The sequence below is a fragment of the Protomyctophum parallelum genome (genome assembly GCF_964188405.1).
Source record: "Protomyctophum parallelum genome assembly, chromosome: 6".
Classification (NCBI taxonomy): Eukaryota; Metazoa; Chordata; class Actinopteri; order Myctophiformes; family Myctophidae; genus Protomyctophum; species Protomyctophum parallelum.
In genome coordinates, this window is record NC_139701.1 from 13,813,237 (window position 1) to 13,838,054 (window position 24,818).

Consider the following 24,818-nt stretch of genomic DNA (forward strand, 5'->3'; position numbering starts at 1 on the left):
ACACACACCAGCACGCACACACAAAACACACACACACGCACGCACGCATGCATGCATGTGCACACACACACACACACACACACACACACACACACACACACACACACACACACACACACACACACACACACACACACACACACACATGATGTCACTGATGATGCTAGATTTCAAGGTCAATTGTTGGCCTTGAAAGGGGGCAAGTTTTATATCGCATTATTGCGAAAGTCGATCTCCCTTACATGGGCTTGTGGGAAACACATCATATCGGCCATACATAACCCAGCATAATTGCAGCCACCACTTCCTGCCTAATCATTGGCAAAGATAATGTGGCCGAACTGATTGATAGAAATACACAGTAGCTCCAGCAAAGTCGATTCAAAACTATTTCCAGAACGCAAAATAACAGAAGGTCTCATCAGTGGGACCACTGATGAGGAGGAAAGAAGAGACCGCTCCTAGAGACGCTGGTGTCGAATCACCGGAACCATCCGGTCTGCTGCCCCCCACCAGTATAGAGGATCTCCTGCACTCCCTGGATCTCACCAGTGCCACCAGCAGAGACAAGAAGGTGGTGACCACACAGGGAGAGAATGGGGAGCAAGTGTCCTTTCCCAGTGGGACTGACGCCCCAGGCCGACCTCGTCCATGCTCATCCAGCCCCGACAGAGAGCCGACAGACGAAGAGATTCTGTCAAATGAGATGATCAAGAATCTGGACACCGGAGAGGAGATTCCCCTGATCCAGGCAGTGGAGAATCTCCCTTCAGGAATCCACCCACTGACCCTGCACATCATGAAGAGGACCAGGGAATACAGCACCAATAGCGTACACCTGTCAGACGACGATAAGGCGTCACAGACAGACACCGACGGAAGTAAACTGAAACAGCAGTTGAAGAAGACCGTGGTGAAGTCTGTGAAGGGCGCCAAGCATCTGGCCGAGAAGTGTGGAGATAAGGTCATCACTATGATGAAGGGTGTTCGCAGTGATGTAGTCCAATCACAGCGACTCCAAAAATCTCAGCAACAACAGTCAGGGGATGATGATGGCAAGGTGGAATCTCCGGTTACAGACACGGACGGAGGAAAACTGAAACAGAAAACAACCCAGATGAAGAAGTTCATAGGAAAGTCTGTGAAGAAGGCCAAGCATCTGACCGAGAAGTATGGAGAGAAGGCCATCAACAAGGTGAAGGGTTTCCGTGACCAAAAACATACAGATGATGATGATGATGATGATGAAGAGGAGGATGATGATGATGATGATGATGATGGTGGCGATGATGATGATGATGATGATGATGATGATGATGATGATGATGATGATGATGATGATGATGATCACAAGGTGGTGGATCCACTGACAGACACAGATGGAGGGAAACTCAAACAGAAAACAACGGTGAGGAAGTTCATAGAAAAGTCTGTGAAGAAAGCCAAGCATCTGACTGAGAAGTATGGAGAGAAGGCCATCAACAAGGTGAAGAGTTTCCGCAATGACGCAACCCAATCAACCCAAGAAGAACCAGAACAATATCAGGATCAAGAAGATCAAGAAGATGGAGAACAACAACAATCAGGTCATGATTATGATCACAGGGTAGAATCTCCACTGACAGACACAGATGGAGGGAAACCCAAACAGAAAACAACAACAGTGAGGAGGTTTATAGGGAAGTCTGTGAAGAAGGCCAAGCATCTGACTGAGAAGTATGGAGAGATGGCTATCAACAAGGTGAAGAGTTTCCATGATGGTGCAGCCCAATCACCCCAAGAACAAGAACTAGAAGTAGAACAGGAAGAACATGAAGAGGAACAACAACAATCAGATGATGATGATAAGTCTGTGGGGAGGTCTGTGAAGGGGGGCAAGCATCTGGCTGAGGAGTATGAACTGAAGTCTGTCAATAACGTGAAACGTGTTCACGATGATTCCCTGCAGTCAGGAGACAATGAAGAACAAGAACAACAGCGATTAGATGACGACGATAAGGCGGTAGCTCCAGTGACAGACACAGATGGAGGAATGCTCAAACCGAAAAAAACTCAGCTGCAGATGTTTATGGAGAAGTCAGTGACCAGCACCAAGCACCTGGCTGAAAGGTACGGAGAGACGTCAGCCACTAATACGGCCCAACTGAAGGAGTTCCTGAGGAGGTCTGTGAAGGGGGCCAAGCAGCTGGCCGAGAAGTATGGAGAGAAGGCCGTCAGTAAGGTGAAGAGTGTTCACGAAGTGTTCCATCCCGACCAGGAGGATGAGGATAAGCCATACGTCGGGCCAGCCAAGTTCAAGGCATCGCACAGCTTCGAGGGTCCTTTCAAATTTGATCAGATCAAGGTCGTCCAGGACCTTAGTGGAGAGCACATGGGGGCTGTGTGGGCTATGAAGTTCTCTCTATGTGGGAGGCTGTTGGCAACAGCCGGCCAGGACGAAGTGGTGCGCATCTGGGTCCTGAAGACTGCCTTTGACCATTTCAACAATATGAGGCCGAAGAACAACACTGAAGATTTTGAGTCGCCCTCTCAGAAAAGTTCATGCTTATCTAAATCGGACTCGGAAATTGCAGCCTGTACGCCAGAAGACCCCGACATGGAGGACAGGAATGCTCCCTTCTGCCAAGTCCCCTTCTGTGAGTACAAAGGTCACACGTCTGACATCCTGGACCTCTCCTGGTCAAAGGACTATCTCCTGCTCTCCTCCTCCATGGATGAGACAGTTCGACTGTGGCACATATCCAGGAGAGATTGTCAGGGGTTCTTCAAGCACAATGACAAGGTCACAGGCATTGCTTTCCATCCCAGGGAGCAAAGCCTCTTCCTCAGTGGCTCTCCGGACGGGAAGCTACGTCTCTGGAACATCATAGACAAGAAGGTGGATCTGTGGAACGAAGTGCAGGGCTCCAATAATTCAATCACCGCCGTCAACTTCTGTGAAACCGGGAAGTATGCCATCGTCGGCACCATCGGCGGCCGCTGCATCTTTTATGACTCTGAGAACCTCAAATACCACACTCAGATTAACTTGGTGACTGGCCATACAATCACTGGCCATAATATCACTGGCCCTAAAATCACTGGAATAGAGCCTCTCGTGGGGGAGAATAAGATTCTGGTGACGTCAAACGACTCGCGCATTCGCCTGTACGACCTGCGGGACATGTCCCTGTTGATGAAGTACAAGGGATATGCCAACAGTAGCACCCGCCAGATCAGCCAGATCAAGGCCGGCTTTAGCCATGACTACTCGTTAGTTATCAGTGGCTCCGAGGACAAATACGTGTACATCTGGAGCACTTACCACAACTCCAGGAAACTCGCCTCTGTGCGACGCGACCGCAATGACTTCTGGGAAGGGATTAAAGCTCACAATATAGTGGTCACCTCTGCCATCTTCGCACCACACCCCGGCCTCATTGTCCCACAGGACGCAGAATCTAAGAGCACATACTCTGAAGACTCTGAGACTGTTACGCCTGCAGGGACCCTAAAGACAACAGACCACACAGAGGTTCTTGTCTCCGCCGACTCCACCGGTGCCATTAAGGTTCTCATCAATGCAAAAGGGAGGGAGGTAGGGTCAAGTAGACTCTACTTAGTAGAGGAACAGGAAGTTAGTTCCAGCAGATGATTCTGATCTGATCTGTTGTCTATTACGAACAAGAAAACATTGGCAACATTGCCACCCTTATTCTTTTTTCAGCATATCACCTATATGACCTATATATAGACATATAATAACTTTGTGATCATCAGACATCATCATGATATTAAGGCACTGCTCACTTCACACAAGTGTGATTTTATTCACGTTGATTTTGGTTTGCACCCTAAAAAAAACATTAAATACAAAAAACTTAAATTAAATTAAAATCATAATTGTGTGAAGTGAGGAGCTCTCTTATATCGTCATACATCATCATACATCACATTCTGTGCTCAGCCAATCGAATCATCTCAAATTCGGTACAAAAACACACAAAGCTGGCCAATCAAATCATCTCAAATTTGGTACACACAAACACAAAGCTGGGCATAGGAGGGGCTCAAAACATATTTGGAAAATTCTGTTAATGAAAGGTTCAATGTTGAAAGTGTAAACATGTGAAGTTATAACGGTCAAATTGAAATATATTCAAGCTAAATTGATATACACTCATTTCCAACCGAAAGCAAGTGTATCCAATAAACATTTGTCTTTTTGGCAATGCAATAGGTAAAAATATTATGCAAATTAATATGTGAACTGGTCTCAGGAACACTCCATTCAGCCATGTGGATATTTCACTTAAAAACAAGAACTCATCAATTATCAGTTAATTACCAGCGGCCTTAACTTCAGAATTGTGCTATGAAATGTAAATCAACACATCCATTTAACTTTCAAATATCTGTATCATTAAAAGTGTCTGTTTGTGTAGAGACGAGGCAGCCAATCAGAATTCTCATCAGACTTGCATGTCGACTAGCATGTCGACAATATTTGATATTCATTTCAGCTATTCAATACTGTTCTATGAGAATAAAATGTATTATAAATAATAAAATCAGTGGTGGAAAGTAACTAAGTGCAATTACTGTTAAGTACTGTACTTAAGTACAATTTTGAGGTATTTGTACTTTACTTGAGTATTTCCAATTTTCAATACTTTTACTTCTACTCCACTACATCTCAGAGCCAAATATTGTATTTTTACTCCACTACATTTATTTGAAATCTTTTGTTACTAGTTACATTGAAGATTTAGATTATTATTACAAGACAAAGTAACCACTTCATCCCTATACATTTCGGCCATTTGAAAGTAGCCAATCTACAAGCTCACAATGTGTTACATGTCTGTCACATAGGCCTATAACTTCTTTCTTTCTTGACAGTCCAAAAAACACATGCTGCCCTTTTTGTTTTTCGTCGCACGACAGTGTCGCGCGGCGAACACTTGGCAGATCTACAAGCCCGCGACGCCTTGTGGGCTTGTAGATCTGCCATGTTCTTCTTCTTTCCTGTCTTGATCTTGTTTGAGCAGCGTCTTGTCGCTGCCACCTGGTGGACGAATGGAGTATTAACAACAGCTTCAAGGATACATCATGTATGATCATGTCTCAAAGTTGACTTGTCTTTTTCCAGGACAGAGAAATGATGATGACCAGTGGTGGACACAGTGCCGCATGCACTAGTGTAGTCAACCTCAAAGTATAGCAGAGCTCCTGGTCAAAATATTAATCAACTACATGAGTCTACTAGCTGCCGACTACTAATTGAAATTTGCACAGTAAGAATTGGACTTGAGTTAAAGTACAGGCCTACTTTCTTAAAATAAATCAAATGATTATATTCAAATAAAATAAAACAACATAGAATTATATAAATAAAATAAAATAAAAATAGCTTACTTAAGTTCCCGGTTCCCTGGGGAACAATACTTAGTAGAGACTGGAATGGCTTCTGTCCATAAGAAATGCAGTCAGTCGATGCCTTTAAAAAGCTGCTAAAACCTCATCTTCTGCATGTTTGTAATGTTGTTTATTTCTATACATTTGTTATTTCTATGTACTGTAGGCTATGGTTTTTGCTGCCATGTTTGTAACGTATTTTTATTGTTACTATTTTAATGTGAGGCCTATGCGTTTTGAAAGGTGCTTTATACATGTACCTTACCTTAATTACCTTACCTTGTATACAGTAGCCTATAGACCAATTATTTGTTTACAAACATTGAGACGCTCAGGTGTCTGTAATCAATTCCCAACATTTCCCCAAACCTGTTGTTTTGGGGACAACTGCTATTATTATTTTTTGTTTACACAAAACAGAAACCAAACATACTGTAGTGTAGGCCTACTATGCAGTTTGTGGGGAATGGGCCCATACAGTTCTTCCAATAATAGCCTGCATGTTCTCTGGGGACTGGGACACTAGAGTTTGCCAAACCTTTTCAGCTTTTTTAAATGGTGAAAATAGCCATATCTACAAGCTCAGCTCACAATGCATTGTGTTGTGAGCTGTTTTAATTTAAATTCATGGATTTTGTTTGTGTGCATGTGAATAATTTAAAATTTCAACTTGTTTTTTTTAATTTCTCTTTTTTCTGAAAATCTTTTGATATAATAACTTTTTTTTGTACCAAATATAAAATAATAAAAACACGATTAAAATGTTTTGCTCACGACCCCTGAAATGGGGTCCCGACCTTAAGGTCTGTTTGGGGGAAACACTAATGACTTAATTTGGCCCTACCCTGTTTGCTAAACACCTCCCCCTCCCTCTCTGTCCATGTAGTGAAAAGCTGTCCAACAGGTAAGATCAGCTAGCTTTAACTTGGCCTACTACAGCCTACAGAGGAGGATTCTAAAGTGGGAAATTGTGTAGTGTCGTTGTAGTTTTCTTCTGCAGGTTCTACTTCCGCAAAGTCCCAGGTTATTTTGTCCTTGTTTGGGACAACAGTGCCAAACAAAGGCAGGAACCTGCATCCCAAAACATGCTGGAACCTGAATGACAGTAACATACCTCCTGCCTCCTGGGTGTTGATGTCAGTCAGTCGTGGGTGTGTGTAACGTTAGTCAGAGTCGAGAAATGTAAGATTGGATTTTATGCAGTATTTGTCGTCTGAGGAGGCAGAGACAGCTGAGACAGGCCATGGATAGGGAGGGATAAGGAGGCATGGGAATCATTGAAAGAAATATGGAAATAATGTCAGTCGTTTAGAGAGGAAATGGATCTGTAAATGTGTTTCTGAATTAAGGACTACTACTTTATCTCATGCATGCGCAAACCTGCCCTCTGCGATGCCTTCCTTGTGGCATTTAGGACTGCTGCTCTCCTTTCTCTATGATGACAGCGCTTGTTTGGGTAAGAGGACTCCTCACAGCTTTGTCAATATAATGGACAGATTATGAACCCGGTTGGATGTCATGTGGTTTAGCTATTTTTTGTTCCATATGAGTCTACTCTAGATACAGATGGCTTCACTGTTTAAAGGGCTTCGTATACGCTGTCGTTGGTAATAGCCGATCTACAAGCTCACAATCCGTTGCGGTTGCACTGCAATGCTTTGCAAGCTTGTAGATCAGATTGTGAACTTGTGAACTCGGCTATTAACTATTTTCGTAAATGTGTTCACGATCATTTGACTAATTGAAAAAGTAGTCGATTGAATACTCACTAAGAAAATTAACTTCGTTAAAAATGAAACAGTCTTTGAAAATAATTGACGGGAAAGTGTGTGTGTGAATATAAATCCGCTCTATCTTTCTGCTCTTTTCAGATGAAGAGTGTGTCCTCGGCATCGTCGGACATCCGGTGGTGTTGCCTTGCGTTTCGGACGGCCTTCGCCTGGACTCTGGCCACAATAACGCCTCCGCTGGGAACGTCTCCGTCGAATGGAGGACGGAGGACGAGGTGGTGTTCAGGTGGGTCTGGGAGGAGGACGGCGCTTCTCACACGGGGACGTGGAGCGTGCTGGACGACACCAACGCCACCAGAGTGTCCACGGACGCTCCGACCACGGGGAACTTCACTCTGGAGCTGTCCTCCGTCCCCGACCCCAAGGAGACCCGGACCAATTACAGCCTGTTTGTCCTCGTCTCTGGAGAGGAGCCGCGTCCCGCGCTGTGCAACGTGTGCCTCGTGACAGCAGGTCAGTGACCAGTTAAGACTGAAGATTGGTACCCCGGCTCGCTTGGTGCTCCAGGAACCTGTAGTACTAGTACTGCTAGGTGTTGTGTCCCAGTGGTTCTGTATGCGTTAGGGCCACAGACGCCCATAACTCTGAGTGCACAAATTGAACCATCATTTTTGCCCGCAAGGGCCCATTTATACACTCTTCAATCCCCCAAAAACAAGGGTTCCCAAACCTTCGAGGCCACATCCCCCCCAAAATGATCATATATTTGAACTAGGGACCCACCACCCTGACAAGCACTTGGAATTGTAGGCATTACATTTGGTTTGACTCGGTTCCACAGATAAATATTGTGAAAATAGCCAAACTACAAGCTCACAACACCTCGCGGTGTGAGGCGTTGTGAGCTTGTAGATTGGCTATTTTGTCTCTGTGTGCCTCTTTCTAATGGAATATTAGCTTTATTATTAGCTCAAATAATTGCAATTTAATAGACAATTATGTAATAATTGTGATGTATAATAATGTGTATTCTGTTCCCACCGCTCTCCAGCGAGCTTCAGCTCTCCTCTACTCCAGCGAGAGGAGCCGGAGGAGGCGGGGACGGGAGAGGAGACCCACTTCCTGTGCCAGTCCAGCGGGGGCTTCCCGGCGCCCTCGGTCCAGTGGCTCATCAACGACACCCAGGAGCCCCCCGAGGGCTCCGTCGTCAGCACCCACAAGACCCCGCTGGGCCCGGGCTCCCCTCTCTACAACGTCACCAGCCGCCTGGCGGTCACCCTGGTGTCGCCCGACACCCGGGTGTCCTGCGTCATCCACAACCTGTCCATGAACCAGACGCTGACGTCCACCAGCGGTGAGTGCAAGAGCCGTCATTTCGGGAAAGAAATAGGGGGGGCAAAAAGTTACCAAATAGCTAAAATAGTGGACCTAGAAGCTCTCGGTGTGTCGCTCGGTGAAGCACTGAGAGCGTTGTAGATCAACTATTTTCACTAAGCTTGTTTGGGGGCAAAAGGAGCAATGCAAAATTCTGTCCATAATGACATTGCCAAAACAGGGATGCCACGTTGACAGTTGTTAATGAATGGTTGCATTAAACAATTAAAGGCTTATCTAAATTATAACAGGAGTCACATGTAGATGCATGGACGGGCATCAATTGTGATGAAATCAGATTAATCTACAAAAACAGTCGGGACAATTTGCAGAAAATAACAGAATTTAATTTAAGGTTAAATGTAAACACAAGGGGGTGGCAAGTTTGGCAACTGCTATCCCCTGATGGCTGATTGTTACAAAACACACTAACTATAGATAGATAGATCGATAGATGGATAGAGTGAGAGTAGTTCCACAATGCAGTATTGATACTTTTACTAAAGTAAAAACATTTGATTACTTTTTTCCACCTCTGCAGATGGCGACCAGGTGAGGCACGTGCCGCGCCGTGCGGCGGAGGACATGTGGATCTTCAGCCTGGGTCTGTGTGTGGCGGTGGGAGCCATGGTGCTGGCCGCTATCGCGTACCAGGTCCATCTGGACCGCAACAACTACAAACACTACCCAGCATGCAAAGGTAGAAATAACTACAAAACCTACGCAACATGCAAAGGTATATAACTGGAACTTATTTGAATGCATGCTGCGACGCGTTATTTTAACCATTGTCTTGTGATTTTGCGTTTACTAAAGAGCTGGAGAGACTGAGGCAATGATTACTATCACAATATAGAGCATTCACCTTTTAACTTAAAAAATACAAAACTAAAAATATCACACCATCTTTGATATTGTCAAACAAAGCCAGTGTTACGATAGCTGACGCAACACATGCATATCTGTTACACACACCTCTGAATGATGAAGCCATTTAGTTTGTTCAGTAAGTACGTCATCACATGCCACATAAACACCATGAAGTTATGAACTACTGCTGTACTGTATATGAATTATTGTGATCTACGATACTAAGTGATGTTTACTTTTTCCATGTGCCATCTAGCGGACTATCACCTAGGGGACGACTGTGACATGGCGGACAAGATGCGTCACCCTCACAAGCATGAACACCAGGACAAGGAGCGTCGCGTGACGATAGACCTGGAGCAAGTGGACTCTCTGATCGAGACCGACGTGTAGATGTACAGACAATGAACTGGAAAACATCACCACACTGAGGTGGAAGTGGCGGCGCTCCAAAATAAGAGAATGCAAGACGAAGTAACCGGAAGGCTCGTCCCAAAACACACTCGCCACGATTTATTTTCGCGGACCACTCGCCCGCAGCTGTTCTTGCACCAAGGTTATGACATGTTTAGGAATAAGTTCATGTTTTTAGGCAACTGACGTTAAGATTAGGAATACGTTTCAGTTTTGGCATAGTTTTACTGAGGTTACGTTTAGGAATAAGGTTAGGTTCACGTTTAGTTTTACTGAGGTTACATTTAGGAATAAGGTCACTGTAGGTTTAGTTTAGGCACAGTTTTACTGAGGTTATGATTAGCAATAAGGTTAAGTTTAGGCACTGGTCTTGCATTCTCTTGTTTAGGAGTGCCGCCACTTCCACCTTTAGTGTTGTAACGTTTTCTAACTTAACTAGTGGTTCCTGTGGCCGAGCATCCACTGTGGCTGTCTGGCTGCTGCAGTTCGTTGGAGCCATGTGTGTCGACGGGAGGGCGGAACAATTTACACTCTGGGGGTGGAAGTGCGCTGGCCCGAAAGTGTGGAAGGCACGCTAAGCCACTCAAGTGACTACTGGCCAAATCACAGCGCATCTTTTCCCGGGACTTGTTCCAGTTTGAGGCCACAGACCCCCGATTTCTTATTTATTTTTTATCATCTCTGGGACCCTACTCTGCACTGTAAAACCAAATGGACCCTTACAGGTCTGTAACTCTGAGTGTGTACAAATGGAATGAAATGGACCCTTACAGGTCTGTAACTCTCTGAAATGGACCCTTACAAGTCTGTAACTCTGAGTGTACAAATGGAACCAAATGGACCCAAATGGACCCTTACAGGTCTGTAACTCTGAGAGTGTACAAATGGAATGAAATGGACCCTTACAGGTCTGTAACTCTGAGTGTACAGATGGAACCAAATGGACACTTACAAGTCTGTAACTCTCTGAAATGGACCCTTACAGGTCTGTAACTCTGAGTGTACAAATGGAACCAAATGGACCCTTACAGGTCTGTAACTCAGAGTGTACAAATGCAATGATTTTTTCATTCAACCATGTCGCTAAAATACTGTCTAACTGTCGTCATATCCTTTCAGTCGTTCATCGTTGTCATAGAAATCATCTCTCCGCCTTCACGTCTCTGTGTGTGCATGCACTGTATACTGGTTATGCAACTACCGTATGCCACAGGCTGCAGGGTGTGTCTATTGTTGCTGACTAGTAGCTTTTTTTCGACTACGAAGCTTAACCCACAACGTTCCATAACCTGAAATGTTTGAGGACACATTTTGTTTTGTGATGTTTCTTTTGTTGTGTACGTTTCCATTATAACTAGAACGTCTTTTTTAAATACAAAAATAGAACTACAAGCTTGAGATGCAACGCAATTTTCTTTTCCATTATAAAAAGTGAAATGCTGATAGTACAAGTTGGGCTCCCAGAACTCATCATTAGTACGTCTTGGGCCCTGCTCAGGAGGGGCTCAGGACCCTCCTGAGCAAGGCCCAAATATGTTAAATATGCGGCACGACATGCTTCACTTAGTTTTTGCAGTAGAAAAGAGCCATAAGGCCGTGTGTCTCCACGCAATACAATTCATGAACAGCCTTTAAAAAGGTGCTCTTTGAAGAAGGTAGTGCACGCATTTCCAGGGCCCAGGTGCAAGACGAGCAGAAACGTAAAAAGATGCCCAGAGCTGGGCATTGTGCTACAACGCTCTGTGCATGTCCGACAACACGGTCATTTATGAGCCGATGTTAACCGTTGTTTTCAGCTAGGCCAGTGGTTCTCAAAGTGCCCCCACTTTACGGGTCTGTAGCTCAGTGTGCAAATGGAACCAAATGGATTACGGGTCCATTTGGTTCCATTTTGTACACTCTCAAGACTTAGGGTTTTTATCATGTAGAGTGGCCGCAGATGACGGGATGCTTGAGCACAGCAACAGCTGACGCGTTCGAACGCTGCAGGCAATCAATAAACGCTCCTAACGAGCATCCTGGACTGTTGGGTGGAAACTTCCAAAACTGTTACTTTTCAGGAGATCTACAAGCTCAAGAGTTTCGAGCTTGTGGATCTGCTATTTTTTTTTAATGCTTTTGTATTGTCACACTGTAGTATGATCAAGTCGTTAATTTATGAAAAAAAACATTGGGATAGCCGAAGTGCTCCAACACATAAAACACTTTGTGGACACGGCTTCTAAAGCCTCATTTATACTATGTTGTGCCCCGGCGCTGCATGCCGAAAACATCAGATCTACAAGCTCACCGGCATAATAAATGTCCAGAAACCTTTTATTGCTTAATTTTAATTCAAAAACTCTACACACATCTTATTTAACTCATCTGTTTGTGTCGACAACTGAAACAATGACAATCTGGGACTCACTTTAACGAATACAAATGTTATGTTGACCAATATGTATACAATATCTGCAGTGTTTGGAGGTGGTCTCCTTACCACAGAGACATGTAGGGCCCTATTTTCGTCAGTGTTAAACCCCTTGTCCCTAAACTTTAACTTTTTTACTATTTTGAAAAACATGTTTGAATAGTTCAAACAGCCGATCTATAAGCTCACAATGTGTTGATGAAGATCGGCTGGTTCAACAGATCGGCTGTTTTTCAAAATAGTAAAAAGAAAAAAGGCAAAGAGGTTTTGGTCTAAGGGGTTTAGGACTGACAAAAACAGGGCCCTTAGACCCTAGTAGACCCACTCACCTTTGTGTCCAAGGCACACGAAAGGACAGGTAAAAATCTCAAGGCACACATGTATTCATATCCAGGAGAAATAGCCTCTGTAAACATTTGTTTTTAAAATGCCAAATAAAAAGGTTTTGAAGATAGTTTTAGGTTAGGTTTGTATGTACAGTATGTATTGGGAAATGTGTCGACACAAAGTACTGATATAAGATAATTAAAATACATTATATCGTTGCTGTTGGGAGGAAACCACCTAACTCCATTTTTGAGGACAAATGAAAAGTAATAAAAAGTGCATTGGAAAAAAACCTCTTAACTCCATTGGACCCTCAAACTGTCTGCTAAAGCAACTCAACCAAATCTCCCCCTCTCGTGCAAGTAATTGACAATATATAAAGTCACAACACCAACTTTGATGAAGGCAGTATTGCTTTGTTTTAAAAATATAAGTTTCTTCCCATGTACCGGTAGTTGTATACTGTATATTGCAGTAATGTGTGGTTGTCACACCTGGACTTGTCTCACAGCACACCTTTTAGGAACCACTGAAGTAGGACACTTAGTGGTCGACATTGTCAATAACATATGAAACTGATTTTTTAAATCATTTTGTTTTGTATGATGCGTAAAAAGAGGAATAATTACTCACGACCCATAGACTCAAACGGCTCCCGACCCAATGTTGTGGGAAACAACACTGCTCTAAATCAAGTAACAGTCACATCACAGAAGTTCACATCTTGTATATCTCGGTGGTTTCCACCAATCATGTGTCCTGAGATCTGTTGAGCACAACAGACGGTTCGATGCGGTCCACATCCTGTGTCTGGTTCGTCTCGGTGTCTGTCTCAGCATCGTGCGGTGTAGAGGTTCTGGTTCAGCCCTCCTGCACAGCGGTGACTGAATACAGGTCGGTACGACGCTGCGCTGTGATGGGGATCTGCTGCCGCACGTCTGCTAGATACTGCAGGTCTGAAAGCGCAAACACATGGAGTCACACGCCGTCAATGTCGGGGCGGAAACTCCATATCTTAAACCTTTTGAGTTTTCGTAAATTAACGGCCTCATACTACAGCATCATACGAAAGCATAAAAAGTAGCAGATCTACAAGAAAGTTTTGAGCGATGTGCTTTAGTTTAGTTGGAGGAATGTACTAGTTTGTTTGTTTCTAATTTAGTTTTCCAGGTATTATGAGGAAAAAAAACCTTGATTTACAGAAGCAGCAATAGCTAGGATGAAAGAATACACATAATGCTTGTGGAAAAACTAAAACCAAGGTCATTTTACATACAATTCTATTTTGTTAGTTTGTTTTCATTGTTTTACAGTTTTAGTAATATTATTCCTGCTCTTCTACATACTGCCAACCAAGACTGAGGTTTTAAGTTAACCGTTGCTTTTAGCCATCAGTGAAAACAGACCACGGTATCTATCTACAAGCTCTCAATGCATCGCACACAGACACTCACCAATGTCTGCATAAATGACCTGCTCCTCCGCTCCCGCCTTGGACATCACTTCTCCCCTATGACGACACATTAACAACTTTGATAAGACATGTCACACACACACACACACACACACACACACACAACACTGAGCATTCAGGGAGGTTCACACATTATTTTCATTGATTGATTATTAGAGGTACAGTTATACAGTTAACAATGCCTAAAGGCTAACCCAGAGGTCTTGTTTCCATCAGTGGCTTTCAATGACTGTTGCATTTTTAACACATTATTATATTAAACTTCATTTTTAGGGATTCAACAACCATTTTCTTAGTGATGAAATTGATTAGTTCAAACTGTTCATCTAAAGGCCGATACAGGAGTGATGCAAATGTGTTGCGACACATTAAACGTTTAGTTTTGATGATACGTGATTCATAAGTTCTGACAACTGAATCAAAAATAAATGATTTCATTCTGCTGAAAAAAAGAGGAATAAAAACGACCTTGTTTTAAAAAGAAGAAGGTCCCCAGCTAAATGATAGTTTGGAACCAAATGGACCCTTATGGGTCTGTAACTCTGAGAGTGTTTAAATGGAACCAAATGGACTATTTGGTTCCATTTGTACACTCTCAGAGTTCAATTAACATTGATTTTACAATATAAATTGAGAGTCCCAGAGATAGAAATGCCATTAAATGGGGGGTCCGTAACCTAATGCATGTCAAACTGGGAGTCCTTGAAATGAAACGGTAAAGACATGCTCTCACCATGGGCTGACCCCAGTGCAGTAGGTAAAGACATGCTCTCACCATGGGCTGACCACAGAGCAGTAGGTAAAGACATGCTCTCACCATGGGCTGACCCCAGAGCAGTAGGTAAAGACATGCTCTCACCATGGGCTGACCACAGAGCAGTAGGTAAAGACATGCTCTCACCATGGGCTGACCCCAGAGCAGTAGGTAAAGACATGCTCTCACCATGGGCTGACCCCAGAGCAGTAGGTAAAGACATGCTCTCACCATGGGCTGACCCCAGAGCAGTAGGTAAAGACATGCTCTCACCATGGGCTGACCACAGAGCAGTAGGTAAAGACATGCTCTCACCATGGGCTGACCCCAGAGCAGTAGGTAAAGACATGCTCTCACCATGGGCTGACCCCAGTGCAGTAGGTAAAGACATGCTCTCACCATGGGCTGACCACAGAGCAGTAGGTAAAGACATGCTCTCACCATGGGCTGACCCCAGAGCAGTAGGTAAAGACATGCTCTCACCATGGGCTGACCCCAGAGCAGTAGGTAAAGACATGCTCTCACCATGGGCTGACCCCAGAGCAGTAGGTTAAAGACATGCTCTCACCATGGGCTGACCCCAGTGCAGTAGGTAAAGACATGCTCTCACCATGGGCTGACCCCAGAGCAGTAGGTAAAGACATGCTCTCACCATGGGCTGACCACAGAGCAGTAGGTTAAAGACATGCTCTCACCATGGGCTGACCCCAGAGCAGTAGGTAAAGACATGCTCTCACCATGGGCTGACCACAGTGCAGTAGGTAAAGACATGCTCTCACCATGGGCTGACCCCAGAGCAGTAGGTTAAAGACATGCTCTCACCATGGGCTGACCCCAGAGCAGTAGGTAAAGACATGCTCTCACCATGGGCTGACCCCAGAGCAGTAGGTTAAAGACATGCTCTCACCATGGGCTGACCCCAGTGCAGTAGGTAAAGACATGCTCTCACCATGGGCTGACCCCAGAGCAGTAGGTTAAAGACATGCTCTCACCATGGGCTGACCACAGTGCTGTGACCCCAGGCCACGTAGGACGCCGTCTCATCTCGGGCAGGCGAGGCTGTGGCCACGTACACTTGATTGTCAAGCGCTCTGAAATAGCAGGGGAAAACAAAACAGTTGGAAAAGTAAAGAATCATCACTTCCATCCTTAACCAATCCTCCAGTTTTAATTCTGTACACACACACACACACACACACACACACACACACACACACACACACACACACACAGACACAATATAATATAATACAACCCTGTTTTTTAGGATATTTTATATTGGAAGAAAACATAGTCTTCTGTGTGTGTGTGTGTGTGTGTGTGTGTGTGACACGGAGCAAATGTAGCGGTATGTAGGTCGGAGCGTGGTGAGAACATAGCAGATCAGAAAAAGGAAAGCTCCCAAACTCTGCCCCTTTGTAAACGTAGATAAAGAAAGGGTCAGTTGTGGCGTAACGGTCTGGGCACCGGACTGGTGATCCAGTCGCGGTGTGCCGCGGGTTCGACTCCCGGACCCGACACGGCCTTTACCGCATGTCATCCCCCCATCTCTCTCCCGTTTCCTGTCAGCCTACTGTCTGTCCCTTAAAAAATCAATAAAAGGCGTAAGCCGCAAAAAAATATATATAAAAAAAAAAAAGAAAGGGTCAGTGGGAGGTACTGTACCTGGCTCTCTGTAGCAGCTCCCAGTGGACTGGCCCCGTGGTCATGTTGAAGGCTCCGGGGTACACCAGCAGCTGACAGCCTGGAGAGAGAGAGAGAGAGAGAGAGAGAGAGAGACAGACAAGACAATTATTACATAATCGTCGGATGATCACAATTATTAGGCCTACTCCCAATAGCTTTCGACATGATGCAAGTGCACAGTTACATACCAACGACAACAACTGACCTTTGCTGCGGTAGAGTTGTGCGAGCTCTGCGAACCTCATGTCATAGCAGATGCCGACACCCACCTTACAGAATGCTGAAACAAACAAACACCATTGATCACAACTGGTGGTTCTCAAATATTTTCACGTCAAGGACCCCCAAAAAAATGAACTAGCTGTCCTTACGTGTGTCGAACACGGACAGGCTGCTCCCCGGACTGAGAGTCTCAGACTCCTGGAAGCGTATTTTTCCCGGAACGTCGATGTCAAAGAGGTGGATCTGAAACGAACCAGAGGAGGAGGTGGGATGAAAAACGTCCGTCACGTTGGGACATTTTTGGGTCGCGTCTCGCGAGTAAATATCCTCTTTTTTCCTTTCCTACAATTCTATTATTATATTTTTTATTAGAAAAGACATTTAAAAAAGAAAAAAAATATGAAATTCCCTGAATGGTGAGCCAAACTATTTTCACGAGTTTGGGTCCTGGGGAGAACATTTCTGTTTTGGATCTCGAGCTCCTGTAAAACATTTTGGAACCCTTCTCTAAGACCACAGGTGGTTTAAGTGGTTAATAATGGATCCTTGCTCTACAGGGATTTCAGTGGTTAATAGTGGCTACCTTTCTGTGTTTAAGTATCAGGGCTCCGTCAGGGCCGAACACAGGACAGGTGTTGTACAGCTTTCCATTCTCCTCCTCAGGGATTGAACCTGGTTCAGAAGAATACAAGACACTCACTTTAGTTTAGGAGTTATCGTCGCTGTAGGGCAGAAACCTCTCCATAATTTTAATTTTGTGTGGTTTCTTTCTCGCAAAATGAACACCCTACTGGCCTAGTACTTGACTACAGCGTCACACAAAGGCAGCAAAAGTAGCAGAGCTGACACGATTGACAAGATTCAATTTATCAGGGACTAGGGGGGGCTCTATTAGTTAATGGAAAAATGTCAGCGCTAAAGCAAGAAACCCGGTTCAAATAAAACAAGAATAATGTGACATATTTATTGACAATGAATACATATCGTCGCTGTTGGGATGTCCAAATGGTTACTTTTCAAGTTTAAAATTCAAAAACAGATCTAGCAGATCTACAAGCTCAAAACGGAGCTTGTGGATCTGCTACTTTTGATGCTTTTGTGTGATGCTGTAGTATGATCAGGTAGGGCAAAAAAACCCCACGAAAGGTTACAATATGGAAATAAGAGGTTTGTTGTAGTGTACAAATGAGTCTCTGTGAGAGATACCTACCTCTACCATGCAAGGGGAGTGGAGAAGCATACTGTACTTGTAATACTAACTATTGTAATGTAATTAATGTACTGTATGAAAAAAGATAAATCAATAAATAAACTAATAAATATGTCATATATATACACACTGTACTGTATATATATATGCATGCCCCAGTGCGAGAAGCGACCTTGTGTGCACGCATCCGCTTGGGTGACGGGCCTGACGGCAGACTGCTGGGCGAGCGCTGGCGCATTGGCCTTGGGGGGTCAGATCAACATATGGAATGAATTCTGTACTGGCCATATATGTGTGTGTCTTGAGTGTACAGGGTTTGATGAGGTCAGATCAACATATGGAATGAATTCTGTACTGGCCATATATGTGTGTGTCTTGAGTGTACAGGGTTTGATGAGGTCAGATCAACATATGGAATGTCAGAACAGGAAGGACACGTGGGATCAACAAAATAATGAAATGTCTAAGGGTTTGAGGTCAGATGTAGAGTTGCAGGCCGGCTCCATATACGGTATGCAGATCTAGGTGATAATCCAGTCTTCTCCATGTATGTTATACAGGTTAGATGAAGTCAGTGTCGTGGCTATGTGTCACGAGGCGCAATGTCATGAGGTGTGACCATATATGGAGCTGTGATGTCATGAGGCGTGACCATATATGGAGGCATGGGGTGACTAACTGTCGGACGGGAGAATGGAGATGCAGGTTTTCTTAAACGGAAAGCAGATTTCTAAACTATAATAATCCCTCCTTACCTCCCACTAGGAACACCTGGTTGTCTTTGGCAGCCTGGGCCAGCATGCTGGTGGATTCTCCAGGGATGCTCTCTGCATACTCTGGGAAGAAGCTGGTTCCATATGGAGAGTTGAAGCACTCCTTCAATGAATGGATTAATAGCGTTAGAATCACTTATTATTTCTATGTGCTGCCGCCTGCCGACTAGGGGTACAACGGTCTAACTGACCGTTGTACGGCCTAGAACGTATCCATGATTTAAAAAATTATAAATCGATAAAATAATCGCTTTTCAAAAATAGCTAAAATCAAGATCCACAAGCTCACATCTGGATCTGTTATGTTAGCGTATAAAATAGGTCTTTGTGGTTAATCAGACAAGTCAATTTAGACGACGATGAAAACAAATAGCAGAAATAGCAGATCTCCAAAGATGGTAGATCAACTATGTTTTGGAAAGGAAAAATGATTAATGATTTCTTTGTATATTTAAGTTATTATTTAAGTATCTGCCCTGTGCAACTCGTGATTGTGAAGCCTAAAAGGCAGAACAGAAATACAAATTGTAAAGTACCAATGTTCAATGCAAGAAAACACAATTAAAAATTGTTAATCGCAATTACTTGTGTGACAATAACAGTGGTCAACTTAAAATTTGTAATGGCGACAACAACCCTACTGTCTACTCACAGACAGCAGCAGCACCAGCTTGCTGTGAGTACTGTATGTACAACCCCAACCCTACATCAATATTCCATCCATACTATTATATACTCACAGGCAGCATCACCAGCTGGCTGCCCTCATCCGCAGCCTGCTTGATGAGAGAGCTGGCTCTGCTCAGGTTGTCTGCCTTCACCTTACTGACATGTAGCTGGATCACTGCCACACGGAACTCTGAGTGCACGCATGCACGCACACACACGTACGTGCATACACGTACGTGCACACACACACACACACACACACACACGAAAAATGAACTATTACCCTATTGGCTTGAATATAAGAAGACTATGTTTTCTTCCAATGGAAATATCCTAAGAAAAAGGGTCGTATTATAAACAGGGACTAGCTAGACCATTTGACATTCAATGTTATTTTCACACAAATGAGTCTTGAAAATTGGGGTCGTCTTATAATCAGGACAATACGGTATTTATCAGTTACTATTGACACTGCATCAGCAAAGAAAGACTAAACATAATGGTCACTGCCAGCCGCCAGGTGGAAACCTTGTATATCCAAAACACTTACTTATAAGGAAATGAAGGAAAAAATGACCTGTTTCAATGGAATGTAAAGTTATTGTTTAGCCACAAGCTGTTAATACTTTACATTGGTTCAATATTCATAAAACCCACACAGACAGCTACACTTAACCATTTTCTACCTAGTGTCCCTCCCTGTGCTGGGCATGTCTTTATGGACAAAACCGTCACATCAAAATGCTATTCTGAAATATTATATGGGGTGACTATTTGCAGGCAGCAATTTGGTCTTAAGTGTACAGTACACATAACTTTTTATGCATGGGTGTTCTGGGTGAAAATACATTTTCAGGTGCTGTCAACTTCAGCCAATCAGGAGAAAAGTACCCATTTATCAGCTTCATGTTTGTAGTTTTCCAGTTCAATTGTGTCTCCCTCATATTATTTAACACTTACTGAACAAACACTCTAGAGCATGGCCAATGAGTACTAATGTAGAATAGACTCTAGATGTATTCAATAGTTATAGCCTATAACACTTATTTTATTTTAGCACATTTGTAACCACTCTGTGTGTGCAAATGTAACCAAATGGACCCTTACAGGTCCATTTGGTTATATTTGCACACTCAGAGATAGGAATTTAAGTATATCACTGCACAGTGCACAGTATACAGTACACAGTATACTCAACTGCACGCTTTCGTCTCTACAAACATTTGCCCGAATTAATGTTGCTGTTGAATGCATATATGCAATAATACATGTCATATATGTTTAAGATACTTACTGGACATTGCTCTAGTTATTGCAGACATGAGTGCAGCAGGAGCTCAATGTTCAATGTTTGCTGCCATTTATTTACACATGCAAACAGATGACTATTTCCGGGGTAAACACGGGATTTCAAAATAAAAGTGTGTTCTATGAAAAATAATAACACAGCTAAATATTGCTGACAATTCAGCACAGCTACACAAATAAACAGTGTTTTTATTTTATTTTATAAAGTGCAAATATTTGCTACATTGGACTGACATTTTGTATTGTTTTGACTTTTCAACCCTCAATGTGCTTGAGGTGAAGCGATATTTTATTGTGAAGTTTATACGTCATATCACTTTGGCCGTCATCAGCGAGCGTGGTTGACAGTTTTACCTCAAAATATATAACAATATGGTACATCTGATGCACAAGCTTGCAGATGCCAAGAATATGACGTATGACCTCTTCCCCCAATATTAACCTTCATCATTCAACCTCTGTTATATATTTGTCCAAAGTCTGACATAAAATAGTTAACATATACTACTCACACATGCTTTATCCTCAGGGATCCACTGAAGTGTCATTTTATAGAAACAATGTAGTCAGATATATCATATTCCTATAGTATTACTTCAACAGTGAACAGTGAAAGTTAATTATTCTATTGCAATATTTTGGCTATGAAGAGAAGAGAAAACACTTTTTATCTCCTCAAGTGGTCCCTGGACCACTGGTTGAAAACCACTGCTCTAGTGAGAACATAGAAATAGAATATGTTTGCAGATGATGTGGGCATGAAACGAAACATGAAATATGACCCCAAGTATATGCTTGCTACATCAACTAAAAACAACACAATCCCCATTCCCCATACCTTCTCTTTAAATAGAACATTGTTGCCACCTACTGGACATGTGCAGTTACTGCAGCATGAAACCAGTCTTCAGTTCATACTTCTGGGTTTTTGGAGTTGAAACTTGACCTGCATTTTTGCAGCTCTATCTTCTGTGGGTGAAACTAACTCACCGATGTTCTGTTGTAGTCTTAGATGCATACAATGTATTATTAGCCTATACATGCATATTACATGTATCACTAGTCCCAAGCAGAGTTGGACATCATTTCTGTTTTAGTTTAGTTTAGGCCTACTAAAGAGCTGGAGAATAGTGAATACTCATGCCTTTGTCAATGTGAACTTCAAACACTATGTAGGGTATGAATCATGCCCGGTATGATCTGTTGTTCTTGGATCTGGAAACCTTCTCCTTTACAGCTTTAACTACCATAATAACCTTCACACTTGACATTTTACTGGATCCTTGGATTTCTGGATCTGGTTCTATTGTACATCTCATTCAGGGTGACTCCAAACTGATGAACTACATTCTTACCTTGTCTCTGCGTTCTCTGCATTCTTACACCAAAAACCATGTTGAAAATATATTGAACCAATGGATAGTAAAAAGTGCTTTGGACAACTCCATTGAACCCTCAAAATGTCTGCTAAAGCAACTAACTCCACCACCTCTCCCCCTCATGGAGGTCATTGACAATATATAAAGTCACACCAACTTTGATGAGGCAGTATTGCTTCGTTTTCAAAATGAAGGTTCTTAATTTCCTGAAAAATGTATAATTAACATTTCCTGAAAAATGAACATTTTGGAGTTTCCTCCTGAGAGCAGAGATATGGTCCATATAGATGACACCATCAGTGGCTGGCGACATGAAGTCTCAGATGCACATTGGAGCCACACTGTTCCCATGTTGATCCACCATGATTAGAATTATTTTGGCACCCTAGTTTTTGAGGGGTGCTATTCCCTCTGACATCTGGCTTTCGTTATTACGTCATGTGGCAGCCAAGTCTATGGACTTATCATTAAATGGTTTGAGAAACAAGTCAACTACAGTATAGGGTTGAATAGAATTGACACTGACCAATGTGCCGCATGTGGAATGATCAAAATGGTGAATGGGTAAAGAAACCTGGGAAACCGAAGGTCTCCATTGCACCCCCAGCTAGCTCTGGTCAGGGCAAGTGTCTGTGAGAAATTACTGTTCCCCCACATTCTGTATCATGAAAGATGCCTCCTGCTCCTACATAATATTATAGTGCTGGAAAAAGTGCTCACATGTTTTTACTACCAAGTAAAAGTACCAACCAGATTGTAGAAATACTCTGTGTAAGAGTCCAGTCATCAAAATATACTTCCAAGTACCAAAAGTAAAAAAGTACTCATTATGCAGGTCCCATTTCACAGGTTTTAAAAAAAAACTGTCAGAGCTACAAGCTCACTTTGGCAATTTGAAAATAGCTGAAGTGAGATTGAAGATCTGATCAGAGCTAATAAACAAAATCTACAAAGTAACTATAACTAAAGTTTTCAAATAATTAAGATCATCATTTGTATCACTCCCTCAGCTCTTGTCCAAAAATGAGTCAGTTGTTCTGCATACTGCTGGATTTATTGAAACCAACGTTGAACTGGTAACAAACACAAATGCTTATACATGGCATAAATATAATACAGCACATTATAAATGAAAGAAAAATTTGAAAATACATAAACATTTGTCAAGTGACAGGTGTGCACCTATGTCTACCCATCTACCTGACACCAGACGTCCATATAAAGGGTTCCGCATTAGCCAAAACAACGGCACTGCCGGCCCAACTTTGACATGCATTGAATAAGCATATGAGCAATAACTGAAATTAAATACAAAACAAATTATAGCAGTTACAATTTGCCTGTGAGATGTAGTGGCTGTGGAGTAGAAGTAAAATACTCAGTACGTCTGAAAGACATTTTCAATAATCTCAAAGTTCACAGGCCAACGTACAAAAATAGCATAACTCTGGTAAGTGCTGTTGGGGATACAGTAGTCTCTCATAGCCAGACAACTATTCCACAATCTCCCAAAGCTATACATTTGACAAAAAAAAAACTGAAACGGCTACTGTTGATTTAAAGGAGCAGAATATCTGACTTTCAACTGTAGACGGACATTTCAAAGGCACCCGTACAATGTACAGTCAAGTGAAACTGTATAACTAACAAGTACTGTAGGTTATGCCAACCTGGTTACAGGGTTCCCCGTTTAAGAGATACAGCCGGTTTAGGACACAAACTTGAGTCAGTGAGTCCTTGTGAATAATGCATTCATACAGGGACATCCAGAAAGAAACACTAAACACACAAACAGTATCAGCAGTCCGTTTCTGCTCTCAGCGGCTTCCTGGGTTGAGGACAGTTCAAGGATGTTGTTCAGACGTTCTTCTTCTGTCACCTGACAGACAAAACAGGATATGGAAAGGTCAGCAATAAGGCCTGGATTAAACATAACGATACATTTTAGTAACCCTACGATTCTATACATACCGTACAAGCAAAACTTTGTTACAATAGAAGTATTTTAATAAACAAGCACATAGTTGTGTCTATCAAGTACATGAATTCAAGACGACAAGAGCCTTTGTACACCCGTTGCTGAATAACTGGTTCTCAATAGCCATGATAGCAAAAATACAGGACTATTGTTTTTACATGAGGGGCCATTCTAATAAAGCCTAAAGCCTCTGCTATTTTGACTGCTATGAGCTTATTGTGTACGGTACTTAAACATAAATATAAGGCAGTCATCACTTTACAATGTTGCAGACTACATGATTGCAGGCCGTTACCACTATAGAGGAGACAATGAAATAACCTTATGCAACATATAACATCTGAATGTTCTCCTTGCTTCAAGTACAATTTATACTTTCCAACAAGAGAAGCAAACCAATATACAGTAAAATAATCCTGTCTACTTTGGTTTTTATTACTGCATTTTAACCCATTTAGACCTGAGGACGAGCCTACCTTCTAAATCCTGACAGAAACGACTGACATAAAAACATGGGTTTTTCAGAAATGTTTCATGTCAAGGTCATCCAAAAATATATGTAATTGGCTCCCCACCCCCATCTGAAAATATGTTGTTCCAGGGACCCCCCAGAAGCAAAGATTTGAGTAAAGAATGTTCGCTCTGAAAGAATTTATTCAAAGATTTGTGCCACATTTCACGATTTTTCAAAAATAGCAGATCAGTGATGTAAATAGGTTTTCAATGTAATGGGTCCCGGGACCCAGGGGTGGTCTTTTAGATGCGTCCCAGGGACATTTTATGAGTCAAATACTTCAATGACATTAGAGTACAGTACTGCATCCCAGGACCCCCGGAGGG

General features: G+C 42.8%; 3 protein-coding genes across 4 annotated transcripts; 2 read left to right on the top strand and 1 right to left on the bottom strand.

Moving 5' to 3' along the window:
- Positions 1-436: 436 nt before the first annotated feature.
- Positions 437-3,634, top strand: LOC310859854 (WD repeat-containing protein 44-like; the record flags this gene model as incomplete). Its single annotated transcript, XM_083766621.1, has 3 exons — positions 437-832; positions 1,031-1,195; positions 2,222-3,634. 3 exons carry the CDS (start codon positions 437-439, stop codon positions 3,632-3,634), a joined length of 1,974 nt encoding a protein of 657 aa, XP_083622747.1.
- A 2,994-nt stretch (positions 3,635-6,628) lies between these two features.
- On the top strand, positions 6,629-10,244 carry LOC310859709 (uncharacterized protein). Of its 2 annotated transcripts, none has more exons than XM_083766401.1 (5): positions 6,629-6,853; positions 7,269-7,640; positions 8,179-8,481; positions 9,043-9,201; positions 9,628-10,244. In XM_083766401.1, the coding sequence occupies exons 1-5, from the start codon at positions 6,790-6,792 to the stop codon at positions 9,762-9,764; spliced, it is 1,035 nt and encodes a 344-aa protein (XP_083622527.1). In that variant the 5' UTR covers positions 6,629-6,789; the 3' UTR covers positions 9,765-10,244. The 2 variants fall into 2 exon arrangements, with proteins under 2 accessions (XP_083622527.1, XP_083622526.1); XM_083766400.1 differs by having other exon boundaries at positions 9,043-9,237; positions 9,628-9,772.
- Positions 10,245-11,442: 1,198 nt separating this feature from the next.
- Positions 11,443-20,699, bottom strand: nit2 (nitrilase family, member 2). Its single transcript, XM_083767555.1, has 10 exons — positions 20,608-20,699; positions 19,385-19,503; positions 18,627-18,747; positions 17,245-17,333; positions 16,811-16,904; positions 16,645-16,719; positions 16,419-16,497; positions 15,746-15,844; positions 13,980-14,035; positions 11,443-13,481 (listed from the first exon to the last, which is right to left on the bottom strand). Exons 1-10 carry the CDS (start codon positions 20,633-20,635, stop codon positions 13,387-13,389), a joined length of 855 nt encoding a protein of 284 aa, XP_083623681.1. The 5' UTR covers positions 20,636-20,699; the 3' UTR covers positions 11,443-13,386.
- Positions 20,700-24,818: the final 4,119 nt, after the last annotated feature.

Excerpts from the sequence above, each read along its gene's own strand:
- nit2 (XM_083767555.1), bottom strand. The coding sequence starts at position 20,635 with ATGTCTGCAATAACTAGAGCAATGTCCA. Across the intron at positions 17,334-18,626 it reads CCAGGTGTTCCTAGTGGGAG|GTTCAATCCCTGAGGAGGAG; the intron begins GTAAGGAGGGAT and ends CTTCTGAACCAG. Across the intron at positions 16,720-16,810 it reads CCTGTCCGTGTTCGACACAC|CATTCTGTAAGGTGGGTGTC; the intron begins GTAAGGACAGCT and ends TGTTTGTTTCAG.
- LOC310859709 (XM_083766400.1), top strand. The coding sequence starts at position 6,790 with ATGCCTTCCTTGTGGCATTTAGGACTGCTGCTCTCCTTTCTCTATGAT. Across the intron at positions 6,854-7,268 it reads TGATGACAGCGCTTGTTTGG|ATGAAGAGTGTGTCCTCGGC; the intron begins GTAAGAGGACTC and ends TGCTCTTTTCAG. Across the intron at positions 9,238-9,627 it reads AACCTACGCAACATGCAAAG|CGGACTATCACCTAGGGGAC; the intron begins GTATATAACTGG and ends TGTGCCATCTAG.